At 34.3% G+C, this 22,627-nt stretch overlaps 1 protein-coding gene across 3 annotated transcripts in view; it reads left to right on the forward strand.

The window, feature by feature from the left end:
- Nucleotides 1-22,627, forward strand: part of LOC128991810 (bromodomain-containing protein 3-like) — an 84,611-nt gene that overhangs the window by 29,006 nt on the left and 32,978 nt on the right. For all 3 annotated transcript variants that reach the window (XM_054415002.1, XM_054415004.1, XM_054415005.1), the window contains exons 14-15: nt 13,162-13,281; nt 17,403-17,540. In XM_054415002.1, coding sequence (XP_054270977.1) covers nt 13,162-13,281; nt 17,403-17,540 — 258 coding nt within the window. The remainder of the gene's footprint in view (nt 1-13,161; nt 13,282-17,402; nt 17,541-22,627) is intronic.

Raw genomic sequence — 22,627 nt, forward strand, 5'->3', positions numbered from 1 at the left:
TATGTTGTTCTAATGGCTTTGCTATTATACAGACATAGTTTTCACTGAAAAATTGCACCCAGCAAAGCCACAAACAACTTGGGTAAAAAGAAATAATTTTGTTTTAAAGAAAAGAAACATATTCTTTTGAAATGACTTGACTTTTATGAACACCTATTAATGGCCTTGCCGTGCCAAATTAATTCAGCCTTAGGGGGTTTTCCTTTGCCAATCATCGTAAAGTCAAGTCTATGTTTCCTACAAAATAGTAGTACTTTGGCTAACATACTTGTTCATTATTTGTGGGAATCTTCCTATAATAGGTGTTCTTCATTATACATTACATGTATTATATTTCATTATATGTATAGGTTGATAACGATAGTAATTTAAAAAAAGAAATCTCTATTTCTTCGACTTACTTGGTTTCGTTCTATGACTTTCCTATGTTTCCATTTTTAACACCCGGTTCTTTCAATGATTACAATGATTCAAGAAATACAGAAGTAGGCCTACTATATCAATTCATTTTTCTTATTTGGTAAAAAAAAACATCAAATTGTCCAAGCTTTCTATATTGTTTTACATTGTAATATTAACGAATGTAAATGTAAATAGTAAATATTGAATTTCAACAAATTCAAATTTACCACGGAATTCGTGTACCAAACATAACATTGCAATCGGAAATTTAAGTATTACGAGCTGTTGGCCCGTCCTACGTACGGGAATCGAGTAGTCAATTAAAACGAAATAGTTCAGAATATCTAGTTTACACGCACAGTGACAAATTCTGGCAGTTTTAATGGGGGCCACCTGCCCCCAAAACAACCTTTCATAAGAAAGTATTAAAGTATAACCTAATTAACAATTAATTGTTATTTTTTATTTGTTGACCTTATTAACAAATGTCACGTGACTACCTATTTCTTCCATCCGATTATATAGACCTAAAATATAGCGATATGCATTTTAAATTTGATAATTTTACCATAAAAAAGCAGTTGCGTCGATTTGAAAATACTTGAAGGGAGATTGGAGACCGATTTTCACATAGAGTTGCTACAATTGCATATACCACTTATACAGTGTATGTACTTACCGCACCTTTACCTCCGTGACCACAGACTGACACCTTATGAGGATTCTGGTCACCCATTCTCTTCCATCCCCTGTCTCTTCTAATTTAGATCCCGGTCTGAGGATGTATTTCATAACTTGGTCTTTCCACTTAATTCTTGGTCTTCCAAGTGGTCTTTTATCTTGTGGTACTATGGAATATACTTTTAAAAGTTGATTTATCTCCTATCCACCACGCATAGCCTGCCCATCCAAGCCTTTTAATTCTGGAAAGCACCCCTATATCTGGGTGTTTACACATTTCTCTTAGCTCTCTGTTTGTTTTTATCTCGACCTCCGTTATCTTGAACTGGTCTGTATATTTTGTCTGCACTTCCAATACTATGGGGAGAGTTATGGTATGGTATGAGTCGACTTTGGTTTCTACTGCACCTTGCAGCTCATTGGACAGTTTTATAGAGACCTACTACACCAATTGACTCTTTCATTACTAACCAAAATTATAGTATGACTCACATACATTCGGACATACAGAAAAAGAAGTATCAACACGTAAGCCACTTATATCTTAAACGATTAAGCAATACATTTCTGAAAAAACATTTCCCAAATATGAGATGAAATTTCCATGGTATAAACTAAATAACTTACTCACGCAGTTTGCATTTACGACAAAACTTGATTAAACTGTTTGAGATGTACAGATCAAATTAACACATTTCCTGATAACACAGATCCTTCACGGTAGAAAAAAAAACTAAATTTTAAAGTGAAAATGCAGGCCAACACCGAAGAACAATATTTTTTTATACAAACAACTTGTAACATAAACATTTCAATGACAGTTTATAACCAGCTGTTAGTTTAACCAGCACTGAAAATACTTAAAATTGCTAGCGTCGGCTGCTAGACTTTTAAAAATTGAAACTTATTTTCTAACAAACTGAAACCCTAAATTAAAATTATAGCTTCGACATTCCCTAGTTCTCAAAATTATCTTTCTTTCAACACAAAAATCGTGAAAATCGGTCAAGTGGTTGATTCAGAATCGTGAAATAAAAAACCATGTTTCGTTTTAATATTATAGATTTTCATTGATGCCATAAAATATAACTATTAACACACGATTATAATCTCATTACAGTATTAAGGTTGCTAATATTTAGGGTCTATAGCTTTATCTTCGTATTTAGTTATTAGTGTGGTGATTAAATTTCTTACAATCTAAAATTACGTTTTTCATACACACGCTACTACATAAGCAGATGGTTTATTGTTTTTCAGTATCTTATAATGTTTTATTTCTGTCAGTCAAAATACTGTAACATTTTAACGCTGCTACTCGTGTTTCTTCCCATTTTATCTTTTTCTCTTAGCTATCTTTAATCTATCTATTAGCGTGACGTATCTAGGCTACGTGCGAGTGCGGTTGCTCGTGATTTTTTTTAAGTATTTATTATATTCTATAGTGACATATAAACATTTATACACTGTAAATAAGAAATACGGGCGATGAAAGTTCGGCGTGGTAGTATTTATTTACTTGGAAAACGGAAACATTGCGCAGAGTAACACTGGTAAGCATTAAAGTACTCAACGAGGAGACTTCTCGCTCATTTAAAATGGCTATAAAGTTAAAAATCATAATATTATATAATCCCGGGATTGATCCCGGGATCCCGGGATCAGCTGAGACGAATCCCGAATCCCCGGGATTGGATTGAAGGCCCGGGATTAAGACCCCTAACCATGACTCAACCCGCTGCCTTACGTGCTACACAAACACTAGGACCTACACCGTGGAGCCATGTAACCACTTTTCTCTTTGTGGCAGATGTTGCAAGATCCACAGAGAGGGAGCAACCTTCAGTGGGCAACCTGCCTTGATCAAATGCCCGGTGTGCAGGACATCAGTCCCTAATTATTAGAGAACATTTTTGTAAATACATAATTTCGGATTCTTATTGTGTTATTTTCTTTCTACAACAGGCATATCCTAGTTGTTTATTATAGAGACGTATGATGTTTTGAATTACTAAATTACACTCTTTTACTCTTTTGGAATTATTTCACTAAATATAAAACTGAAATTATTTTAGTTGAATAAATGGATGGTTTATTTTATATCACATTTGCTACACAATTCATATTGGCCTATAAACAGTTTTTGAAATATCCAAGACATACTATTACTATAGTTCATACTATTTGTTCCTTTATTTGTTAAGTTTTGGTGTAATACGAATTAATTTTAATTGGAACATTGATTATGAAATGGGTAACTGATGAAGCCCTCTACTCCATCAATTCCTGAACCTATTTGTATTTGATTATTCATGAATATATTTAATTTATCAACTTTGACTATACCATTTTCCTAAAAGCTCTAAGTTCGCTTTGAAGCCTGCTGTTTACTGATGAACATTAGGTCATCAGTAGGTACTTTTTTTATGATAAACCTTAATTATTGTAATATTCAATGATTACCTTAAAGCAGTTATTTACAACATTTTTGCAATATAAATTCTGCTCAACACTAACTCTAAACCGATTACATTTAACGGAAGGACTAGGGATATTCAAATGAAAATCAAACAATAATTAATTTTCCAAATAAAATGAGGATTTTTTTGCGACCAGGGTGATCGAAAAAAATAAGTACTAAAATTGAATTTTAATGACTAGAGAAATACCTGGGACTTTTGTGCCCATACAAAATGAATACTTTGTGCGAAAATATAAATTTACATTTTATAATATCCACCAAAGCAATCTGTAACGAATCGCCGTTAGTTACCTTATCACGTCTTGTTTTTGTGTCTCTTAAATCGCGTTTTCGGTAAATTACCACATTGTATCAGAGATCGCAAGAGATGATAACAAACAGCGTTGCCGTAATCGTGGGAAATGACGACAAATTTGCTGTGATCGTTTGGGATAACTGCAATGTTCTTGTCATCGCTGGATATACCTGTTGCCTTCCGTAGTGACTTAATAAAAGGCCAAGCAATAAGGAATAAACGTTTACGAATTAACGCTGAGCTTGATTCCCTCATGGACAAAGCTTCTAAATCATTTTATAACTCAAGCTGATTGATTTTTTTAAAACGATACAAGCAGTGCAAATCCTAAGAAACTTTGTTTTTTTGAGGAGTCGCAAGCAGCGAATTTCGGCTTGGTTGTATAGATTTGAAATACTTACCTTATGATTACTGCACATAGGCCTAATAACTAAGCTAAACTAGTTTGTATACAATAACTACGCTATAAGAATGGAATGGTTATTTGTTCACGTCACTTTTCTTCGTTCTTTTTCAACGTAATTTAATATGACCGTGAAAAGAAGTTGATGTATTTCATTTTTGTTTATTCAAACATAATGTGCATTATTGTTCATTCGGTAAAAATTATGAACAGTTATTACTGGCAAAGGTAGAACAAAATACCTGTTGTAGTAAAATTTAATTCGGGACCACGCAAGGCCCCACTCTAGTGGGGCCTTGGACCACGTAAGTTTGCAGATGGTGCAAGCCAATCACAAGACAAGGCTAGAGCGACTTTGCCACATCGCCCGTTGACAACACTAATTAAAATATACCAAGCAATATTATCAAATCAGCTGGTATTATTAGATTTGGCAACACCGCACGGTACTCATTGGTCCATTCAAAACCATATGGTAAATAGGCTCCTGCCTCAACTGCAAACTTACGTGGTTCCGAATGTAGGCATCTGGTACAAAATAGTTCACAGTTTGTCAAAGTTTTAACCTTTGTGAATTTAAGCTAACCCATGAACAGTTAGTACTTGGGAAGGTTAAGAAAATATTAATGAATAACGTACAAAGAAGTCTGTTAGGCATCTCGCACGTTACTCTGAATGGGCCTTAATTTGTAGTTTCTTAGAATATCCTTTTACAACAAGCAATTCATTAGGTGTCGGGTTATAACTTGCTTCATTTCACATTCGTGTGAATCCCCTCTAATATCCAACATAACTATTGTTTTAATTTTAGTTGGTAATCATAATTGACAAGCTCCTCGGTTAAATGGGGGGGGGGGGTACAATTCCGGGCCGTACATCTTCTTCTGCCGTGACCAGGGGGTACAATTCCAGGGGGGTACAATTCCACCCCGTACACTGGTCAAGTAAAAGTGAGTTCTAACTGAGGGGGTACAATTCCAGGGGGGTACAATTCCGGTCCGTACAGTTTTTTTAAATGCCAGTGGATTTAATCAAACCACTCGTGCATAACAATATCAAAGTTTTATGAGGGGGGTACAATTCCAGCCCGTACATGCCGTTTTGGTCGAGAAAATGAGACGTCATCGTGACGTCACAAACCAGCAGGGGGTACAATTCCAGGGGGTTACAATTCCGCCACCCCCTTTACTGTGATCGTGGGAGACAATTATAATGTTTCCGTTACCACTGAACAATATCAGGATTTTTCACGACCACGGAAGACAGTGGTGATGTTTCTGTTATTGAGTGAGATATTCAGGATTTTTCAGCTATTGCAGAAAACGATGATGTCTCTACGACTGTGTTAGATGATTACAATATAACCTCGAGTTTGGCTTGACCAAAAATTTCAAAATGGCACTTTTCTTTGAAAGATTTTTTATATTTTTTTGTAGTATCTTCATTTACCTTTAACGTGGTATTTATTAAAGCAATTTTTGTAATTTCTGCATTATTTTTTCTCTTGGCCACTTGGAAAACAACCCATTACTCCAAAATTATACAATATTAAAGTAGCCTACTTAAAGCCAGGGGTTGGTGTAGTAATCCTTAAGAAAATTTGGTAAAATATAAATTATCAATATTAAGAATCTATTTTTCAGGTGTCTGTACAGAAATTTGATAAATTTTGGTATCGACATATCACTATTTTTAGGAAGTTATTAATAAATTGCAGGTTTAAGGATTAGTTTTTAATTTTTAGATTATTTAATCAGTAATCCAACTCACTAACCAACTCCAACTCACTAGATGTAGTAGTCATCTAACTATTCAAGCTTGAAAAATGTCACTGAAGGTGTGCCCCAGGGTTCAATAATGGGTCCGTTGTTGTTTCTTATTTATGTTGATGACCTCTTGAAACAAAATCTTAAGTCAAAATTGGTAATGTATGCTGATGATACTACTGCAGTATTAAAATATAAAAACCCTGATATTTTAAAAATTGAAATTAAAAATGATCTTGATCTTATGACTGAATGGTTTCTGGCCAATAATCTTAAACTTAACAGAAATAAAACATATTGTGCAAACTTCCATTCTAATAGCATAAAAAGTAGACAGATTGACTATAACCCGTTAGAAGACACATTAAGTAAAATTCAATCTTGCAACCTTTTAGGAATAAAATTAGATTCAACCCTAACATGGTCTGATCATATAAATCAATTGGAATCAAAGCTTAATGCAGCATTTCACGTTACTTTAGTGCTTTCAAAATTAATAGATGAAAAAACTCAGATAATGGTATACTTTGCATATGTGCACTCTAAAATTGGCTATGGTATTGAGTTCTGGGGAAATGCCACTGATAGTAAAAAAATATTTAAAATACAAAAGAGAATTATAAGAGTTATTGCACAAGTTAATCCAAGAACATCTTGTAGAAATCTGTTTAAAAGAATGAAGATTTTACTTGTGCCCTCTTTGTATATATTCAACACTTTAATCTTTGTCAAAGAACATTTTTCTATTTATGAAGAAAAAAGAACTAACTCCCAATACAGCTTTAGGCCCTTGAGCTCTGTGTTGCAGTACCCCATACATAAATCTGCTGCTTATGAAAAGAGTACTTTTTATATGGGTCTCAAACTGTATAATAAGCTTCCTTTATCACTGAGAGAGGTAGAATCTACTTAACAACTACCTAGTAAAACAATTTTCTCCTGACACATTTTTGTACATCCTTTGATGATCTTTGTTTCTTACGCGCAATTGGAAGAGATAATACGCACGAACGTCTTTTAATTTCGTACCTTAATTTGATGAACACGAGTTTGTCAATGCAAAATGTTCGGTGAATGTAGCATTTTTCAAGCCACCCAGGAAAGACTTCATTAACTTAATTTATACAAACAGAAACTAAACTTTTCTTGACGCCAATGCTTGTAATTAAACTATTTACATTTCTTTCAAAGGCACTCATGCAGATGACCATCACATTGCGAAACTCACTAGACGGCACTTTTAAGTTTCCAAAATCTGAGGGTATTTTGGTGCTGTACGCTTTGAAGTGTACAAATAACTCATCGTTGTTTTCCAGGAATTTATTTTGTTTTGAACACGACTCTGAGCATTTAAGACAGGAGTATTTCTTTTCTAAGTGATATAAAATAACTCCGCTTAAGTATGTTACCGCGTTTGCCCTGATCAACGAGTCTTCTTCAACCGAAGCACTTGCACCTTGAAGCGATGATTGTTGGTCGTCTGTTGAAAGGAACAACTGACTTTTGGCCCTATATGGATGTAAAACCTGCTCGGCCAAAAAGTGACGACGACAGAGCTGGCATGGGCAGCAAAATGTAGCTTTCAGCCGTCAATTAACGTTTGTAAAACAGCTAAAAACCTCATAGTGTGATGAAGAAATTAATTATTTATATTCTGTATGCAACTACAGCTGTTGCACCTTGCTACAATTGACTATAAGTTGCTTACGTACTTTAAATTTGGCCATGGACAACATATTAGGGGCTATGAAAATGTTAAAAAATCGATATTCAGCGAGTAGATCGGATAATTTCTCAGGATGAAATAAATATTTATCCCTCGTCTTTACAGCTACTACTCCAATTTTTGCCGGTAAAAGAATAATACAATAATTTATTGTCTTTTTTTTAATTTTCAATTCAATTCAAACATTCTTTGTTTATACATTTGTACAATGGTGTCAAAGTTTACAAAAAGAAATAGAAATGACAACAATCCTATATAAAACAGCCGTAATACTAATTTTTTTTCTAAATTAAAAGTAAATTACTCAATGTTTGTGATAATGTAAATTCATTTTCTGACCAATTAATTAAAATTTTTACTCATATAAGGCTACTAATGTAATACACAAGTAGCTTTTTTGTGACAATAACTCTGTATTTCTAAAACAGTGGTAGGTAATATTCAAAAAGGAATTCTTTGTAGAGGGTAGTTTCAACTATAAAAGAACGTCTTGCTTAACCATCTTTTGATTATTAATATATTATTAACTACCTAAATAATTGTAACGTTGATTATGTCATGAAAATAACGAAAAGTTAAAAGACCTAGGTATTCGCACAAATGGTACAATTTAAACGCCGACCGGCCACCCATAGTCTTGGCCTATAAACACCAAAGCGATACGTTACGTTCTCTTTCAGTTTGGAGTTGAGTAAATAGTGGAATTTGACGAACAGGAAGAGCAATTGACATGCGCGCGCTACACTGCGGGAAAAATGTAAACTAGGGCACCCGTGCAACAGCCTTCCCGTACCCTTCTTAACTCTGTTTATATTACTTCTCTGTGGTTTAAGGCTACTTTTAGTTAGGCTACAGGGAGTAGAGGCCATCCCCCACGCCTCGCGGATCAAACTGGTTGTTTTAAGCGACCCCATTTTCTACCTTCCAGATTTCTGGATCAGTTTGGATGTTAATGAACTACCCTCTGTCCGAGGATCATTTCGGACACACGTCGTGTGCATTCATGACACGTCAAACGATTCCAATCGTGAATATCCCAAATCTGCTGACATGGCAACTTTGGAGGTTTGAGGAATTGCAGTGCGCTGACGTTATTCCATACGTCGAGAAGCGATTTGTCGACACTCCTGCTCAAGATGATCGGACTGTTCATTATTTTGCACGGCCATAAGATCTTAAATTATTTCTCACCTTTTTTTCTTTGATGAGCAACTTGCCGAGGTTTAGAGGCATTTGGTGAGATGAATGAGCTGGTTGGAACTGGCTCAGTTATAGACGAGGAGGTGTAATTTGTTTCCTGAGGATTGATTGTAGCTTTTCTCCCTTTCGGATTATTTATATATGCTTCGGAAGTCTTCCGTGTTTCATTCTTAATCTTATAAATTAACCTTGAAAACATTTAACAGTAATTTGTATGTAAACTAAACTGCATTTTCTTTAAAACAAAACTTTTAGTCCAAACTAACCAATACAGTTATTTTTGTTTACACGTTAATCAAAATGATGACAGTAAAAATAATCTGCATCAGCTGTTTTTATTAATTTAAGCTACAAAATGGTATTCACGATAACATGGGCACTTTCAAGGGATTTAGGGTGGAAATTAGATTTTTCTCAGCCTTGTGACCAACTCCAATCGATTTCTCGTGGCCAAATACCCCATAGTAAAGAAATACCCCATAAATCGAACATCCACGGACAAAAAAAGTTTGCCCGTACATGCGCTTGTTTTAGATTATAGGATTACTGTGCGATACAAAATCTCAGGTTCTCGTACAATTACGTCATATTTCATTCCTGGGCTGACTTAAGGTTGTCAAAACTGTACTGGTTTATATACAAAAAAAATTTGAGCGCTCTCTCTCTCTCTTTTCTTTGTGAGGTTATGATGCGCAAACGATTACTGTGTAATGTAATCTTGGGGTCTCGTATCGCACCTGGGTAATCAAAGCCGACGAGACCTATGGATCTCATAACGCACCATTGGAATAATGCTTTTAAATATACAATGTAGCAATCGTGTTAATGTAGGCGGTTGCAATAAAATTAACTGTAAGACCCTGAATTTTAGACATTTTTGAACACCATCCTGTACATGAGCATTATTGGGATTAATTTAAAACTTATTCATCAAAATACTCAGTGAACATGAGGCATCACTTAACCTACCTTTACCTTTAAACATTTTCCAAAAACTACCCTCTCCCCCCAAAACTACCCTTTTATTGCTTTTGGGGATTTTAAAATTATTTCCCCAAATTCTACAGGGTAAAAATAGAGGTGTGTAAGTTGTTACATACGATTTAGTTGTTGTCGATTGGTTTGGCTGCTATACATGGTGTGTACACGGTCTGCCTCACCCTGCATAATTTCAAATGTTAAACTAGCTTCAATACAAGTTTTATTTCAACACAATTGGATGATCCATCTCTGAGATACTTAAGTCCAAACTCCAGAACAATTTTTTTCTCTCAACAGTTGTATCTTAATCCATCCCCTTACATTCAAGACAAGCTGTGTCTGTTTCCAATATGTTAGTGTTGACTGCTGGCTGTTAAGGGGTCTTATGACATGGAATATTAACTTGTGCAATCGTTACCTCAGATAATGGAATTATTATTAGTTCAATTTCTGTTGAAGCTATATATATTTCCAATTTCAAACCATCTTTTAGTTATAACTTTTGAGAAATGTATAACAATCATCATAGGGTACTTTCCTGTTAAAGGGAACATTCATTATTATCAATGATTTTTATTCAATATATCGATACTTTTATTCCCCTTTACGATCCATTACAAATTGACAACTGATCTTGTTCAGGCTAAAATCTAGTCTTAGTCAATTATGGATTAAAACTGTTGTAAGCTAACCTAACATAACCAACCAAACTTGCTGTACCATTTTAAAATTTCCGATTGATTACAAAAAAGGCATGTGGGGAATATTAAACGGAATTTTTAAATGTTACAGCAAGTTTGATTAGTTTTGTTAGGTTGGTTTGGAACAGTTTCATTTAAATTTTTTTATACTGAACAATATTTATTTATCGTAGTTGTCAGCTGATAAGTTTCAATTCATTTATACAGTCTAACCTTGATATAACGAACCTCGATACAACGAATTCCTTGATATAACGAATTTTTTTAAATCCCCTAGAACTCTCCATAAGACACAATGCATATTTTACCTCTACATAACGAACAAACCATAACAACGACCTTGATTTAACGAATTTTTCGTGATTTCGGCTAAAATAAGACACCTCAATTTAGCGAATTCGTCATTGTCAGAACCTCTACATTGCGAATTTAACCTCTACATAACGAATTGTCTACGTCTTGCCCTCGATATAACAAATCCCCCACCCCATTATTGTTTTTGAAAAATCTGTTTCTTTATCAAATGAAATGGAAAGGTGAAGTCATCGCTTGCGCTAACATTCGTCTGCTCCGTTTTACACATCTCTGTCTGCTGTCGCTGCGCGCGCTATGTTGCAACTGAGAACTGATTTCATTCACTGAGGACTGATGACGACGTAATGTTTAGTAAGCTGTGACTTCACTTACTGCAGCTCTGTGATCAATGACATGACTGTAAACCTCGCTGATGCTCTCCAACGCGCTCAGAACTACTGCCTAAGATTCATTTATGATCTAAGACGCAGTGAGCGCATCACACCTTTCTATATTCATTCTAAGTTATTAAAGCTATGTGACCTGAGATCAATCAAAATTCTTTCGCTAACCTACTCAATATTAAAAAACAATTTTCCAAAATATTTTGTATATGATTTTAGGTTTGTAGCTGAAGAAAGTGTCAGATACTCACGCCATGCATCATTAACTTTGCGTATGCCTCACCATAGGACCGCAGTTTACGACAGAGCGTTTATTGTAACTGCTTGCCGTCTTTGGAACGATCTTCCTTTAGCTATTAAATCCCTCGATAGTCGTTCCCGGTTTGTGGCAGCGCTAAAAAATCTCTATTTTGAACGTATGGCCATGGTAGGTTTGTCGTAGGGGCCTGTGCGCATGGCGGTCGCTGACTTGTATGTATGTGTGAGTGAGTGTGTGTGTGTAAGTATTTTTAAAATTTACTGATTTTTGATAAAAGTTTCTGTATCTGAGTTTCTGTAGATTTCTGTTTTGTTTTATTGTATAAGCTGATTATGTTAAAATATTTATATTATGTTTTAAAGTACAGGTTAAGTGTAAGAAAGGGCCATGTGGCCCTAACTTTGCCTGTATAAATAAATGATTTTTCATTTCATTTCATTTCATTTCATTAGGCGATAAGTAACAATGGTGAATTGTACAATTTTTGGATAAAGAGAAACCTAAGAAAGAATATAAAAACAAAACCAAAGAGAAAGAATAACAAGATCGTTATTTTAACATTCCTTTTTCGAGTGATTTTGTTATCTTTAAGTTGGCTATGATTATACACTTTTATAATTACTTATCTAATAATTTATTGTTTTCAATACGATTTTTTTCAACTAGCAACACCAATGCTAAAGTTAATGATTATTATTGACATTCCTCTGTTGTGATAAATCAGTACTGTACTGTAAGTAGCCTACCGGCCTATCACGATCAGTAGCTTACAAAACTTTCTACTACTGTTTTTTTTTTGTTCTTTACATGGTTTATGACTACGCAATACAGTGTTTGGCTAGGTTTTAGGAGGGTTAGAACAAGCTGTGATTTTAAACTTACAGTTTTTAACCTGTACCAAGGTCAATGCCATTTTCATGATTGCGCAATATTCAAGATCCCTCCCCTTTTTTATGCCGGATAATTTAGGTTCTACTGTACAATGTAAACACTGTACTGTAAAGTATTGTAGCATATGCTACTTTAATTGTGTTTTAATGATGTCTAATCCCGACCTATATTGACCGACGCTGGTTCTGAACCTCGACTTAGCGAAATTCCTGCAAACATAACCTCTATATAACGAACCTCGTTTTAACGAACTCCTTGATATAACGAATATTCAGTTCGGTCCCTTCAGATTCGTTATACTGAGGTTGGACTGTATCGATATATCGATTGAAAATCATCGATAATAATGAATGTCCCCTTTAACAGGAAAGTACCCATGATAGCACAGAAAATGAGGACGAATATTTACAAAAATGTATAGGTTTAATGGTACCCATGAAATCAGTTCTTGCTACCACCATCGATTTTTTGCAATATATTTTAGTTTGGCAGTAAGCAGGAACTGATTTAAATTATAGTTAACTGTCATACTTATTGCAATAGTTCGACCATAGATTTTAATTGCAATAACCTATGCAATTCAAACAGATCCAAACATGGGATCTTAGATTTAAGCTTTTACGCTAAAAAGGTACGTGTATACATTCAATCATTTCAAACATTTCTTTATTTGCAGATAAAAAACTATCTGGTAAATCCAAAGACGAACAGATGGCGGAAAAGAAACAGGAACTAGAAAAAAGACTACAAGACGTTACTGGACAACTTGGCACTGCCAAAAAACAGGCCAAGAAAGGTAATTATGAAATTTTTAAATGTACTTAATATAAAGTAAAGTGGTTCATCTTGTCTGTGAATAAAAGTTTCCAATTAGCTCTCGTAATATGACAACCCAACGTGACATGATATTTCCTTAATGGTTTTTCTACCTCCCGGCTAAAAAACCACATGCATGAAATTAAATGTACCGTATTCTGAGGATTGAATTAAATGTAAAATTTTCAGGGTTTTAAAAGTGAGTAATCTACAGAGTTAAAGCTTTGACTATCAATACAACTAGACATTCCATCCCCATGTTAAATTTGTAGCCAGCTTTTTGATCAAAATTGTCGTAGTTGGTGTGAGCCACCTACAGATTGCACTGATCTAAATAACTAAATTCTGCCGAATACAAAATCTTTTTAACCAAGTCAAACATAGGGAATGACTTATGATAAGTTATAGCAACTGTTATGACCCATCAACCTGGTCAGCAACAAAAAATAAGGTATAAAATCTTTAAAGCTTACTACAGAAATTGTACGAATTGAAAGTTATGTTTCCGTTACCTTGGCATTCAATGATGATGTATACATGGCCGCGGGAGATGTTCATGGTTTTGTCAGGATCGCGGACGAAGACGATGGCATTTCTGTGACCGCGGGAGTCAAGGATGATGTCTACACCTGCTCACAGCCGCGGGAAATGTTCATAATTTTGCCACAAACGCGGACGACGACTATGACGTTTCCAAGACCGCAGGAGACGTCGATGACAATTCTGTGACCGTGGGAGACGACGATGATGTACCACACGGCCACAGAAAATGTTCATGATTTTGTGTCTACACGGTCCCGGAAGATGTTCGAGGGAGATGATCCAAAAAAATTTAATTTGGCAAGTTAGAATTTTTCATTACTGAATTTTTTTTTAAACGCCCCATTATCTTAATAATACTTTATGACATTAAGACAAGGGGTTGGTGTAGTATAACCAAATTATTTTGAAAATGTTTGTTAAACTATAAAAATTGGTATCGGTATCAAGAATTGAGAATCGGTACATTTTTGTATCAACACATCACTAATTGTTGAAAGACTAGTTTAAAAAATCTGGAATTAGTCTAAAAAATGGAAATAAACTTGACACCTTGTTAATGTTTGACTTCCTTTATATACATAGCTGAAAGCTTTGTCCAATACTCGCCCAAGAATTACCAGGCCCTTTTCTGACGCATAAAAATTATAAATTTTGTTAGCCCTTCAATCTGAATACTATTTACTAGGGGTCTGCGGTACAGAAAATTTAAGGTCGGTACGGTTCGGTACGGTACAATATTTTGTACCTCGGTTCTCGGTACAAAATCGGTACGGTACGCGGCTACCCGTATTTTTGCGGTTTTCTTCTCAGAACTGTATCTAAACCATTATTTTTAACTTTAATACATAGACATTACTATGAAAATGGATAGTATCCTACATTCATGGTTTTCTAACATTAATTACTGTACCACATATTATTAAAACAAAACCTTTTACTACTACGAAGATTGTGTCAAGAAAAATCACAGTTGAGATAAAGGCTTTACCTATTTTACTCTGAGATACTTTGAAAATAGTGCATATAGTGCATAGTTTAAAAATAGGATAAGAGTTTTTATGAATAAACATCTTTGAAACATTTATTGACAAGATAATTTCACAAAACTGGTAAATTATTTCCAACCAACACAATGTCTAGTTGTTTTTTTTAAATTTTAAAAACACATAAAAGCATTCAGTATAAGACGGTGTAGTTTTGCCAGCTGTTCACAGCAGATGACAATGAAAAACTGGAGGTTATGATGAAGTAATGGCAAAGACCATTTTTTTATCAGCTTCAAAACTAGTTAAGTTATAAGATGGATACAATTCTTGCAAAGTTTTTTTCTGAAACTAAAATTTGGATTATCATAGAGTAAGATTTGATGTTGGGCAATTAGACTTTATAACTGTGTAAAAGGTGTGTATCCCTGAATTTATAAATTGCTTTCTACACTTATTCACTGCCAAACATAATTCAGTAGAACCTTGATGAACCGAGAATTACACTAGCCTACATAACTTCATTACCCCAAGTAAAATACCAAGATAATTTTTATAATTGTATTTGAATCGTATAATCTTAGTTTGTTAAAAATGGATTGTATGTTCAACAATAATTGCAGTCCATTATTGTTAAGCAGTATGGTCCAAAATTATTGTTTTTGATTTTGAAACATCACAGTTCATTTGACAAAATTATAGTTGAAGCAGCTCAATGTCAAGGCACGCTTGTGCAATAGTTTGTTTACACGCTTTCTCCAGACCACGGGGGAGGGGAGGGTCTGATAAGCCGTCTATTGTTCACCCCCAAGAAGGTCCGACCCTCATTAGTGACGCTCGGCTGCACTCAGTGGGGAACCCAATACCACAAATCAATCTTTTAAATGAATACAAATATTTGGTAATAATTGTTTTATTAATATTCACCTTGAAATTTCAATAAATTTGGTGTAAAATTTGAAAAAAAACTGCCATTTGGACCGATTATTAATACAATACCAAATACCAAAAAAGTAGTACATTCATTGGTAATTAAATAATAGGTAAAAATTTACCGATTTTCGTCAAGTTTTACCCCCTGCTGTGCGCTATGTCACAAAAGCTGATAACGACATGGGTGATTAGTAACCATGGCAACTTGTTGAATGCGTGATGAAGGGAAACCCAAGAAATAGAAGAACAAAGAGAAAGAATAACGACGTTGTTATCTTTATGTAAGATTTTATGATTTTGTTTTATAGGTTTATAAAATAATTCTTTTTAACCACGGGAATATCAATTTATAATTTATCAACGTGCTTCTCTTCTGAAACAGCAATACCGGATGCATAATAAAGGTCAATGGCCTAAAATATCACGATTGTGCAATATATTGTATTTTGATGTTGAAATTAAAATCACGACAAAAGTTTGTATATATCCATGGTCCCTATCGTTAATCATTTAATATGTACACAATCAATGCTAAATAATCCTGGTTAGTTCTAACTTAATTTTTTATTATTCAAAGTTTTTACACAGTAAGACAATCCAAAGTCAAACCGGGCAATGAATACCCAGAAAACAACGTATCTTGTCCTGTGATTGGAATACCACTCGCCGGCCAGTCCTTTAGGTTTAGGGAAGTAGTGCAAGTCTAGCTTCAAGGTCTTACCTACCCCTTCCCCCTCCGGTCCTACTTGACTCACTACCCGCGCTCCTTTCAAGGTCATTGCCCAACCCCTCCCACCCTTCTATTGTGTTGCCTTTCTATTGTTTCTATTCCGACTTTTTTTTCGGGAAACATTAGTATCTAGTTCATAAGATTTAGATTGTATAAAGTACCTTCAACACAATAAAAAATACAGGAAACTAAAAAACATTTAAGCCTTAAACAGCCACATCTACCAATATAGGACAAGATACAGAACATGCAATGACATACAATTTGAGTACAATGACGGTAATTTGAGACCGAGTAGGCTTGCATAACGAAAAAAAATATGCGAACAACAACAACTATGCTTGTGGTTTCGTAAATAGAAAGATAAAATATCCATAACAAATATTTTAATTTATAAAATAAGATTGTAGATTAGTTACAAGTTTAATATGTAGCCATAAACAGTTTTATGGCAGTAGGCAATGGCCAGCGGCAAATTCAATATTCACGAAAATACTGATTAAGTTAGAGATAACATTTAACAGTCATCATAAAACTATTATTTTTATGATAAAACAGAATTGGGGAAAGTCGTAAAGAAATAAAAGTGATCAAACTCAACAGTTCTTGGAAGTACTTCAATACAACAATTATTGTCGTGATAAAATGTTAATGGATTTGGGACTGCTAATGGGTTTTTTATTGCATCATCACGCTAGTAATAAATTATGAAAATCGTAAACAAACATCTGATAAGACTTTTATGTGCTCGGAACCAACTGCCGTTGAATGCTGTACCGAACCGATGACGGTAATTAAGCTTGTACCGTACCGTACCGACTTTTTCGGTGCACCGCAGACCCCTACTATTTACTAAAACCAAGAAGTCAGTAAACAAAGTCCATGTTAAGACAATGTCATTTAAATTTGCAGAGTCCAGTAACAACAAGAGTGTTGATGTGGTTGGTGGACCGTCGAGGCTCTCTGCGTCAAGTTCGAGCAGTTCGGACTCAGATTCCAGCAGTTCCAGTTTATCCAGTAGTTCTTCTGAATCTAGCGATTCGGAAGGAGGTAAGCTACATTTTTCATTTTTGTTAATCAAAATGGAACTATTTCATTGACTCATTAATTGCTTGTACATCTCTAGACCCTGACTAATGAAACAGCTGGTCTTAGTGACAAAGCTACATAGATCATACATCACTCCATTCTACACTCATCCTACACTCATATTTGGGTTAAAATAAGCACTTGTAAATAAAGACAAGATTAACCAAAATGTGGCTTTTATTTATTATATAAATCAGCCATACAGTTGTTGTTTACAAGCACAAGCACTTGTAAACATTAAAATACAAAATTAAACGTATGATAATTTCAAGGATAAGCGAAAACAAATTCGGGAGTACTCATCCACCATTATTAAAAGGTACCGATTCCTGGTCTTTGATGGCAGAGGACCTTTGAAATCAATGTTCTGCTGTTCAATAGGAGTCGTAGCATTATCAGTTTCCCTTGAAAATGGTGGAATCTTGGCTTTATTTCAGCGCACGTTTGGCACGCCGATGTCATTATTTTGTTATGGTCGAGAGTGTAGTTTAAGATTTTACTCTTTATCCAATGAAACATTCTAGTAATCCCAGAATGACACAGTGATTAGTGGAGTTCAAGAAGTTTTGCACTATCTGAGTGTACCGAACACACTCGCAACAATACATCTGCATTTCTATTATCTTTTCCAGGGCGATAAACAATGCCGTACTGGTAAGGTGCAAGTTCAAGGCGCCATCTCATTACTTTGTCATTTTTTATTGGACTTGTATGCCTCCTATCACAAACGAAAGAGTTTGCTGATCGATATACAGTTTGAATTCCCTTCCAATGAGGGCTCATATTTTCTTAGGGCTTCAACAATTGCAGCGGCTTCCTTTTCAACTACCATATACAATTTCTCTAAAGTCCTGGAGAAAAAAGCTATCTGAAAAAAACATCTTAAGCGTCCATCTACACTACCAGCGGTTCTTGACCATCTTAAGGAGTAATAAGTACATTGGCTATGTCAAATTTCAGATTTCTTAGTGTTTAACCGCTTCATTTGACAATGGGAAGGACCTAAACTTGAGTCAAATTCCTTATTCTGTCTGAAAATCGGTGGATCCATTTTGTATAATGGGCAAAAAATCCCAAATTTCCTTTTGTACTGGAAGTTCTATGAGTGGTTGCAGTCTATCTGGATCGGAGCAGATAGACTTATAGGAAATTAAATGCCCCAACAATGTAATTGACGTTTGATTGAACATACTTGTTTAATACTTCTAAGAATTTCTTTAAATTTGTATAATGATCCGATTGGTCCTTTCCACAAACAGTCAGGTCATCTAAATATGCGTAAACAATGTTTTTGAGCGGAGCAAAGCGAAGCTCTTATACTACACTCCTGCTTTTCTTTTACAAATACTCCTGAACAGCTGAAGCGATAGCTGCACGAAATTCAGCACAGTCATAGTAACCAACCATAGGAAGGTATAAATCTAAATGGTACAAATCGGACCACAGGGCTTTTCCCTATATGAATTCAAACTTTTATTATGGGCCTTATGAGTTAATTGGTCGCCATGACATTATTTGCGAGGTAACAATAGAAAGGTAAACAAGGGTTCCAACATATGTTAAGTCAATGAATCATCTAAAATAGCACATTACAAATACCGTACAGAGAAAAGGATGAACAATTGGATGAATATCATTGAGCATAATTTACTACAAAATGAATAACCAATAATTATAGAGTCACCGGAATTAGGCTGATGCACCTTGGACTTTAAATACTCCAAATAGCCATTCCATTTATGTGAACCAAATAAAGGCATACAATTGAGTTTGGATACTGGGACACTGCAAGTAGACTTTCCATTTAAGTGAACCAGACGTACCATTTACTTTGGATACTGCAAATAGGCACTCCATTTATGTGAATCAAATGAACCGTTGACTTAGGATACTGCAAGTAGACAATTAAGCTTTTTGCAGGATTAAAAAGCTAGCTCCGCTCAATATTGCAAGCAGACAACTGCATTTGTACACCTAGTATGTTTGTGGTTTGGTGCATTTTGTTTGACATCCTAATATTTGTGTAGCCAACTTTTTAAGCGCTTTTTGTTAATGGCCCCCTTGGATCTATGCAAAAGAAAAGTTGGGTATAGTTGTAATTTAAGCTCTTGAAGAAAAGCTTTGAAGAGATTATATATTTTAATCTCAGATAAACAAATTTGCCATAGTGCCAATGGTTTGAGTGCAAATTGCAGTGTTGAACAACTTTAACTGTAAAGTGTAAACACAGGTCGGGGAAGATGCAGATAAATCTGAATGTTACTGACAGTAGGCCTAATTGTGTGTAATATTGATGCTGCTCTATGTGAGTGAACCTTACTAATAGTGGCTTGTTTCTGTCCAGGTCTGAATAATCACAAGATGCCGTAGTTAAGTTATTCTCTTTGCCGACCACTACAAAGACTGTCGCCGGTGATCTTATTTATTTTCAGGCTACAGTTAGTATTTAATTAAAGCCAAGAGTGCAGAATGTGTGTGTTGGGGGTCAGCCAGCATTCAGGTGTATATATTTATAAATAAATTTAGATACTTATTTATCTTTCGACTTAATAGTTGTAAGTGTTGAAAAATGCTGGAAATGCTAGGGCCTAGGGCGGACAGGCAGACAATGTGAGTGGTGGCTTTGTTCCCTCGTTGGCTTGCTCGCTGGCCTCCAAGCACATTGTTTGCACTCATGTTGATATAATCAAAATGGTTCTTAAAGTTAGCTTTCATGAAGCTGTTTTAATGTTATATTTTTTAATATACACATTTTTATTTCCTATTTTAATTTCAGATTTTAACTTACGACTTAATTTTGCTAATTTTAGTTCTCGAGTTTAATAATTCCTCTTTTGGTATCCAAAATAGGAAGTATAGTTTTTCTATTCAGGTGATCTCCACTTTGTGTATTTGTAAAGATATTACCGTAGCGATTGCGGTTTGCAAATAATCAATTTAGCATTTGGTTTGTTTTGAAGACTCTTACCGGTATTGTCCGATTTATATATTCTGATGTACAAATCTCATTTGTAAACTTTTTATAGTTTTTATAAGTCTGTGTTATGATTTCGCAACTATTTGTGTACCATTGTAAGCTGGATTCTTCGTGATACTGTGTGAAATTGAAAATAAATTATTTAATTATGTTGTTTATAAAGTACATTTTTTAAACTTTTTAAATTTATATGTTTTGTTTGTGCCATAGTTGTTGTGGCACTCTAAATGTTTTAATTATTTCTGTGATTTAAAATTTACCGCAAAGGACTTAAAAAAATTTTATAAATTTTAAAAATAGTTGATACTAGCATATGAAACTACCGGCTTGAGATAGTTAGAATTCATCAGTATTACATTCGTGTAAATTTAACTTCTCTCTTCTCAAACCGGACTAGTCATAAATTTCAAGCCCGATCGTTTATCGTGCATATGACAATTATTCGTTTGTTTAGAAAGACAATTCATTGTGTTTAAAGATCTTTATAAACCCACCAACAGAATTTGGTAAATAGTCAAATCGTGTATTATATTTTATATCGATGTTTTGTTTACCATAATTTATATTGTATATAGAGTAATGTATAATTTTATATTTACATTTTTATATTTAACTTGTATATTAACTTATATGTTATGGCGTACTTTATTTTAACTCCAGCATTTTTCAACTTACCACACAATGTAAATATCTTTAAACTGTTGATACAAAGGAAGGTTGAGTGTAAGCAGAGTTGTAGTGTTGTCAGTGTGCGTGCCTGTAATTAATAGAACAGTCATTGTTTTGCTGCATTGTCTATTTTAAATTAATTTAATATCCTTCCTTTTTTAAAGCATAAACAATCCATGTAAATTTTATATTATAGTTGATCTTTAATAAGGAAACGACTTTCTGTAAACAAATAAGATACATTAACAATAAAAGACCATGAAGGTGTTTTCAATCTGGTTGTTTTGTCTGCTGACAATTTCCTTTCTGTACCCATCACACATTCTGCACTTGGGCCATGTCAAACTGTTCAACTCAAATTTAATATCACCGGTCCGACAGTAAACTCTTAACTCTTTCTCTTGGATTTGTAATTGTGTGTATTAATTGTACTTAAGACCTTGTCATTGACATAAATAGCATTTTATTTAGAATATATATTGCTAATTATTGTTAAGTAAAAATACATGTCAACCATCTGAGGAAGGTAGGACCAATCAATGTAAATTGTTGCATGTATGGTTGTTTAGCTGCTCAAGAGTTGTGCAGATTTTGTGTTCACATATTTGTAAAGATTTTATAATTTTAGATGTGGGATGTTTATAAATTGTAGTGGGACTAACTTTTAAGTTGGTTTAGGAAATCATAAACCAATACCATTGCATCAATGTGTCATAAAGGTTTCTAAAGTTTTTAATGAAAAAAACGCCAGTTTAAATCATTAAATAATTTTTTAATGACTTTGTGTCTTTGTTGAAAGGAAGTTTTAAACACTCAAGATGTGCTTTTTGTGAATGTTGTGGTCATTTCTATATCAACTCAACCTATTTTTCAAGTTGTAAGTCTAGTACAATATTTTGTTGTATTACTGATGCTCTTGAAGTAGGCCAGAATTTGTTTTATGTGATGTTTATTGTGTTTCAAAATCCCTAGCACTTTGTACAACCTGAATTATTTTAATTCCTACTTATTTAATGTACTGAAGTTATTTATTTGCTTTGTTAGTATTTTATACAATTTACATCATTGAGAAAAGAGTTAAGAGGTAGTGGTTTCAAGAGAATGATTTTAAATTATTTCATAGTTTTAAACCATTATTTTTTATTTGTATGTTGGTGTGGCCTTGATAGTGCAGAATTGTTGGTCACTCAATGGCCTGTATTTTCAGCTTAATTTATCTACAAGATCGGAACACTTAGTTTTGTAGAAATCATCAATGCATAGAAACTGCTTGGAATAAGTAATTTGTCTAATTTTGGCTTGACGTTGCATTATTGTATTGCTTTTCCTGAGGAAGACTTCATCTTTTGTATTTATTTTCATGCAAGTAACAGATTGGTTTTATTTTTGAGTGTTCACAAAC

This window comes from Macrosteles quadrilineatus, unplaced genomic scaffold, assembly GCF_028750875.1.
Source record: "Macrosteles quadrilineatus isolate MER2022 unplaced genomic scaffold, UCM_ALF_1.0 Scaffold_4__1_contigs__length_99947679, whole genome shotgun sequence".
Taxonomy (NCBI): Eukaryota; Metazoa; Arthropoda; class Insecta; order Hemiptera; family Cicadellidae; genus Macrosteles; species Macrosteles quadrilineatus.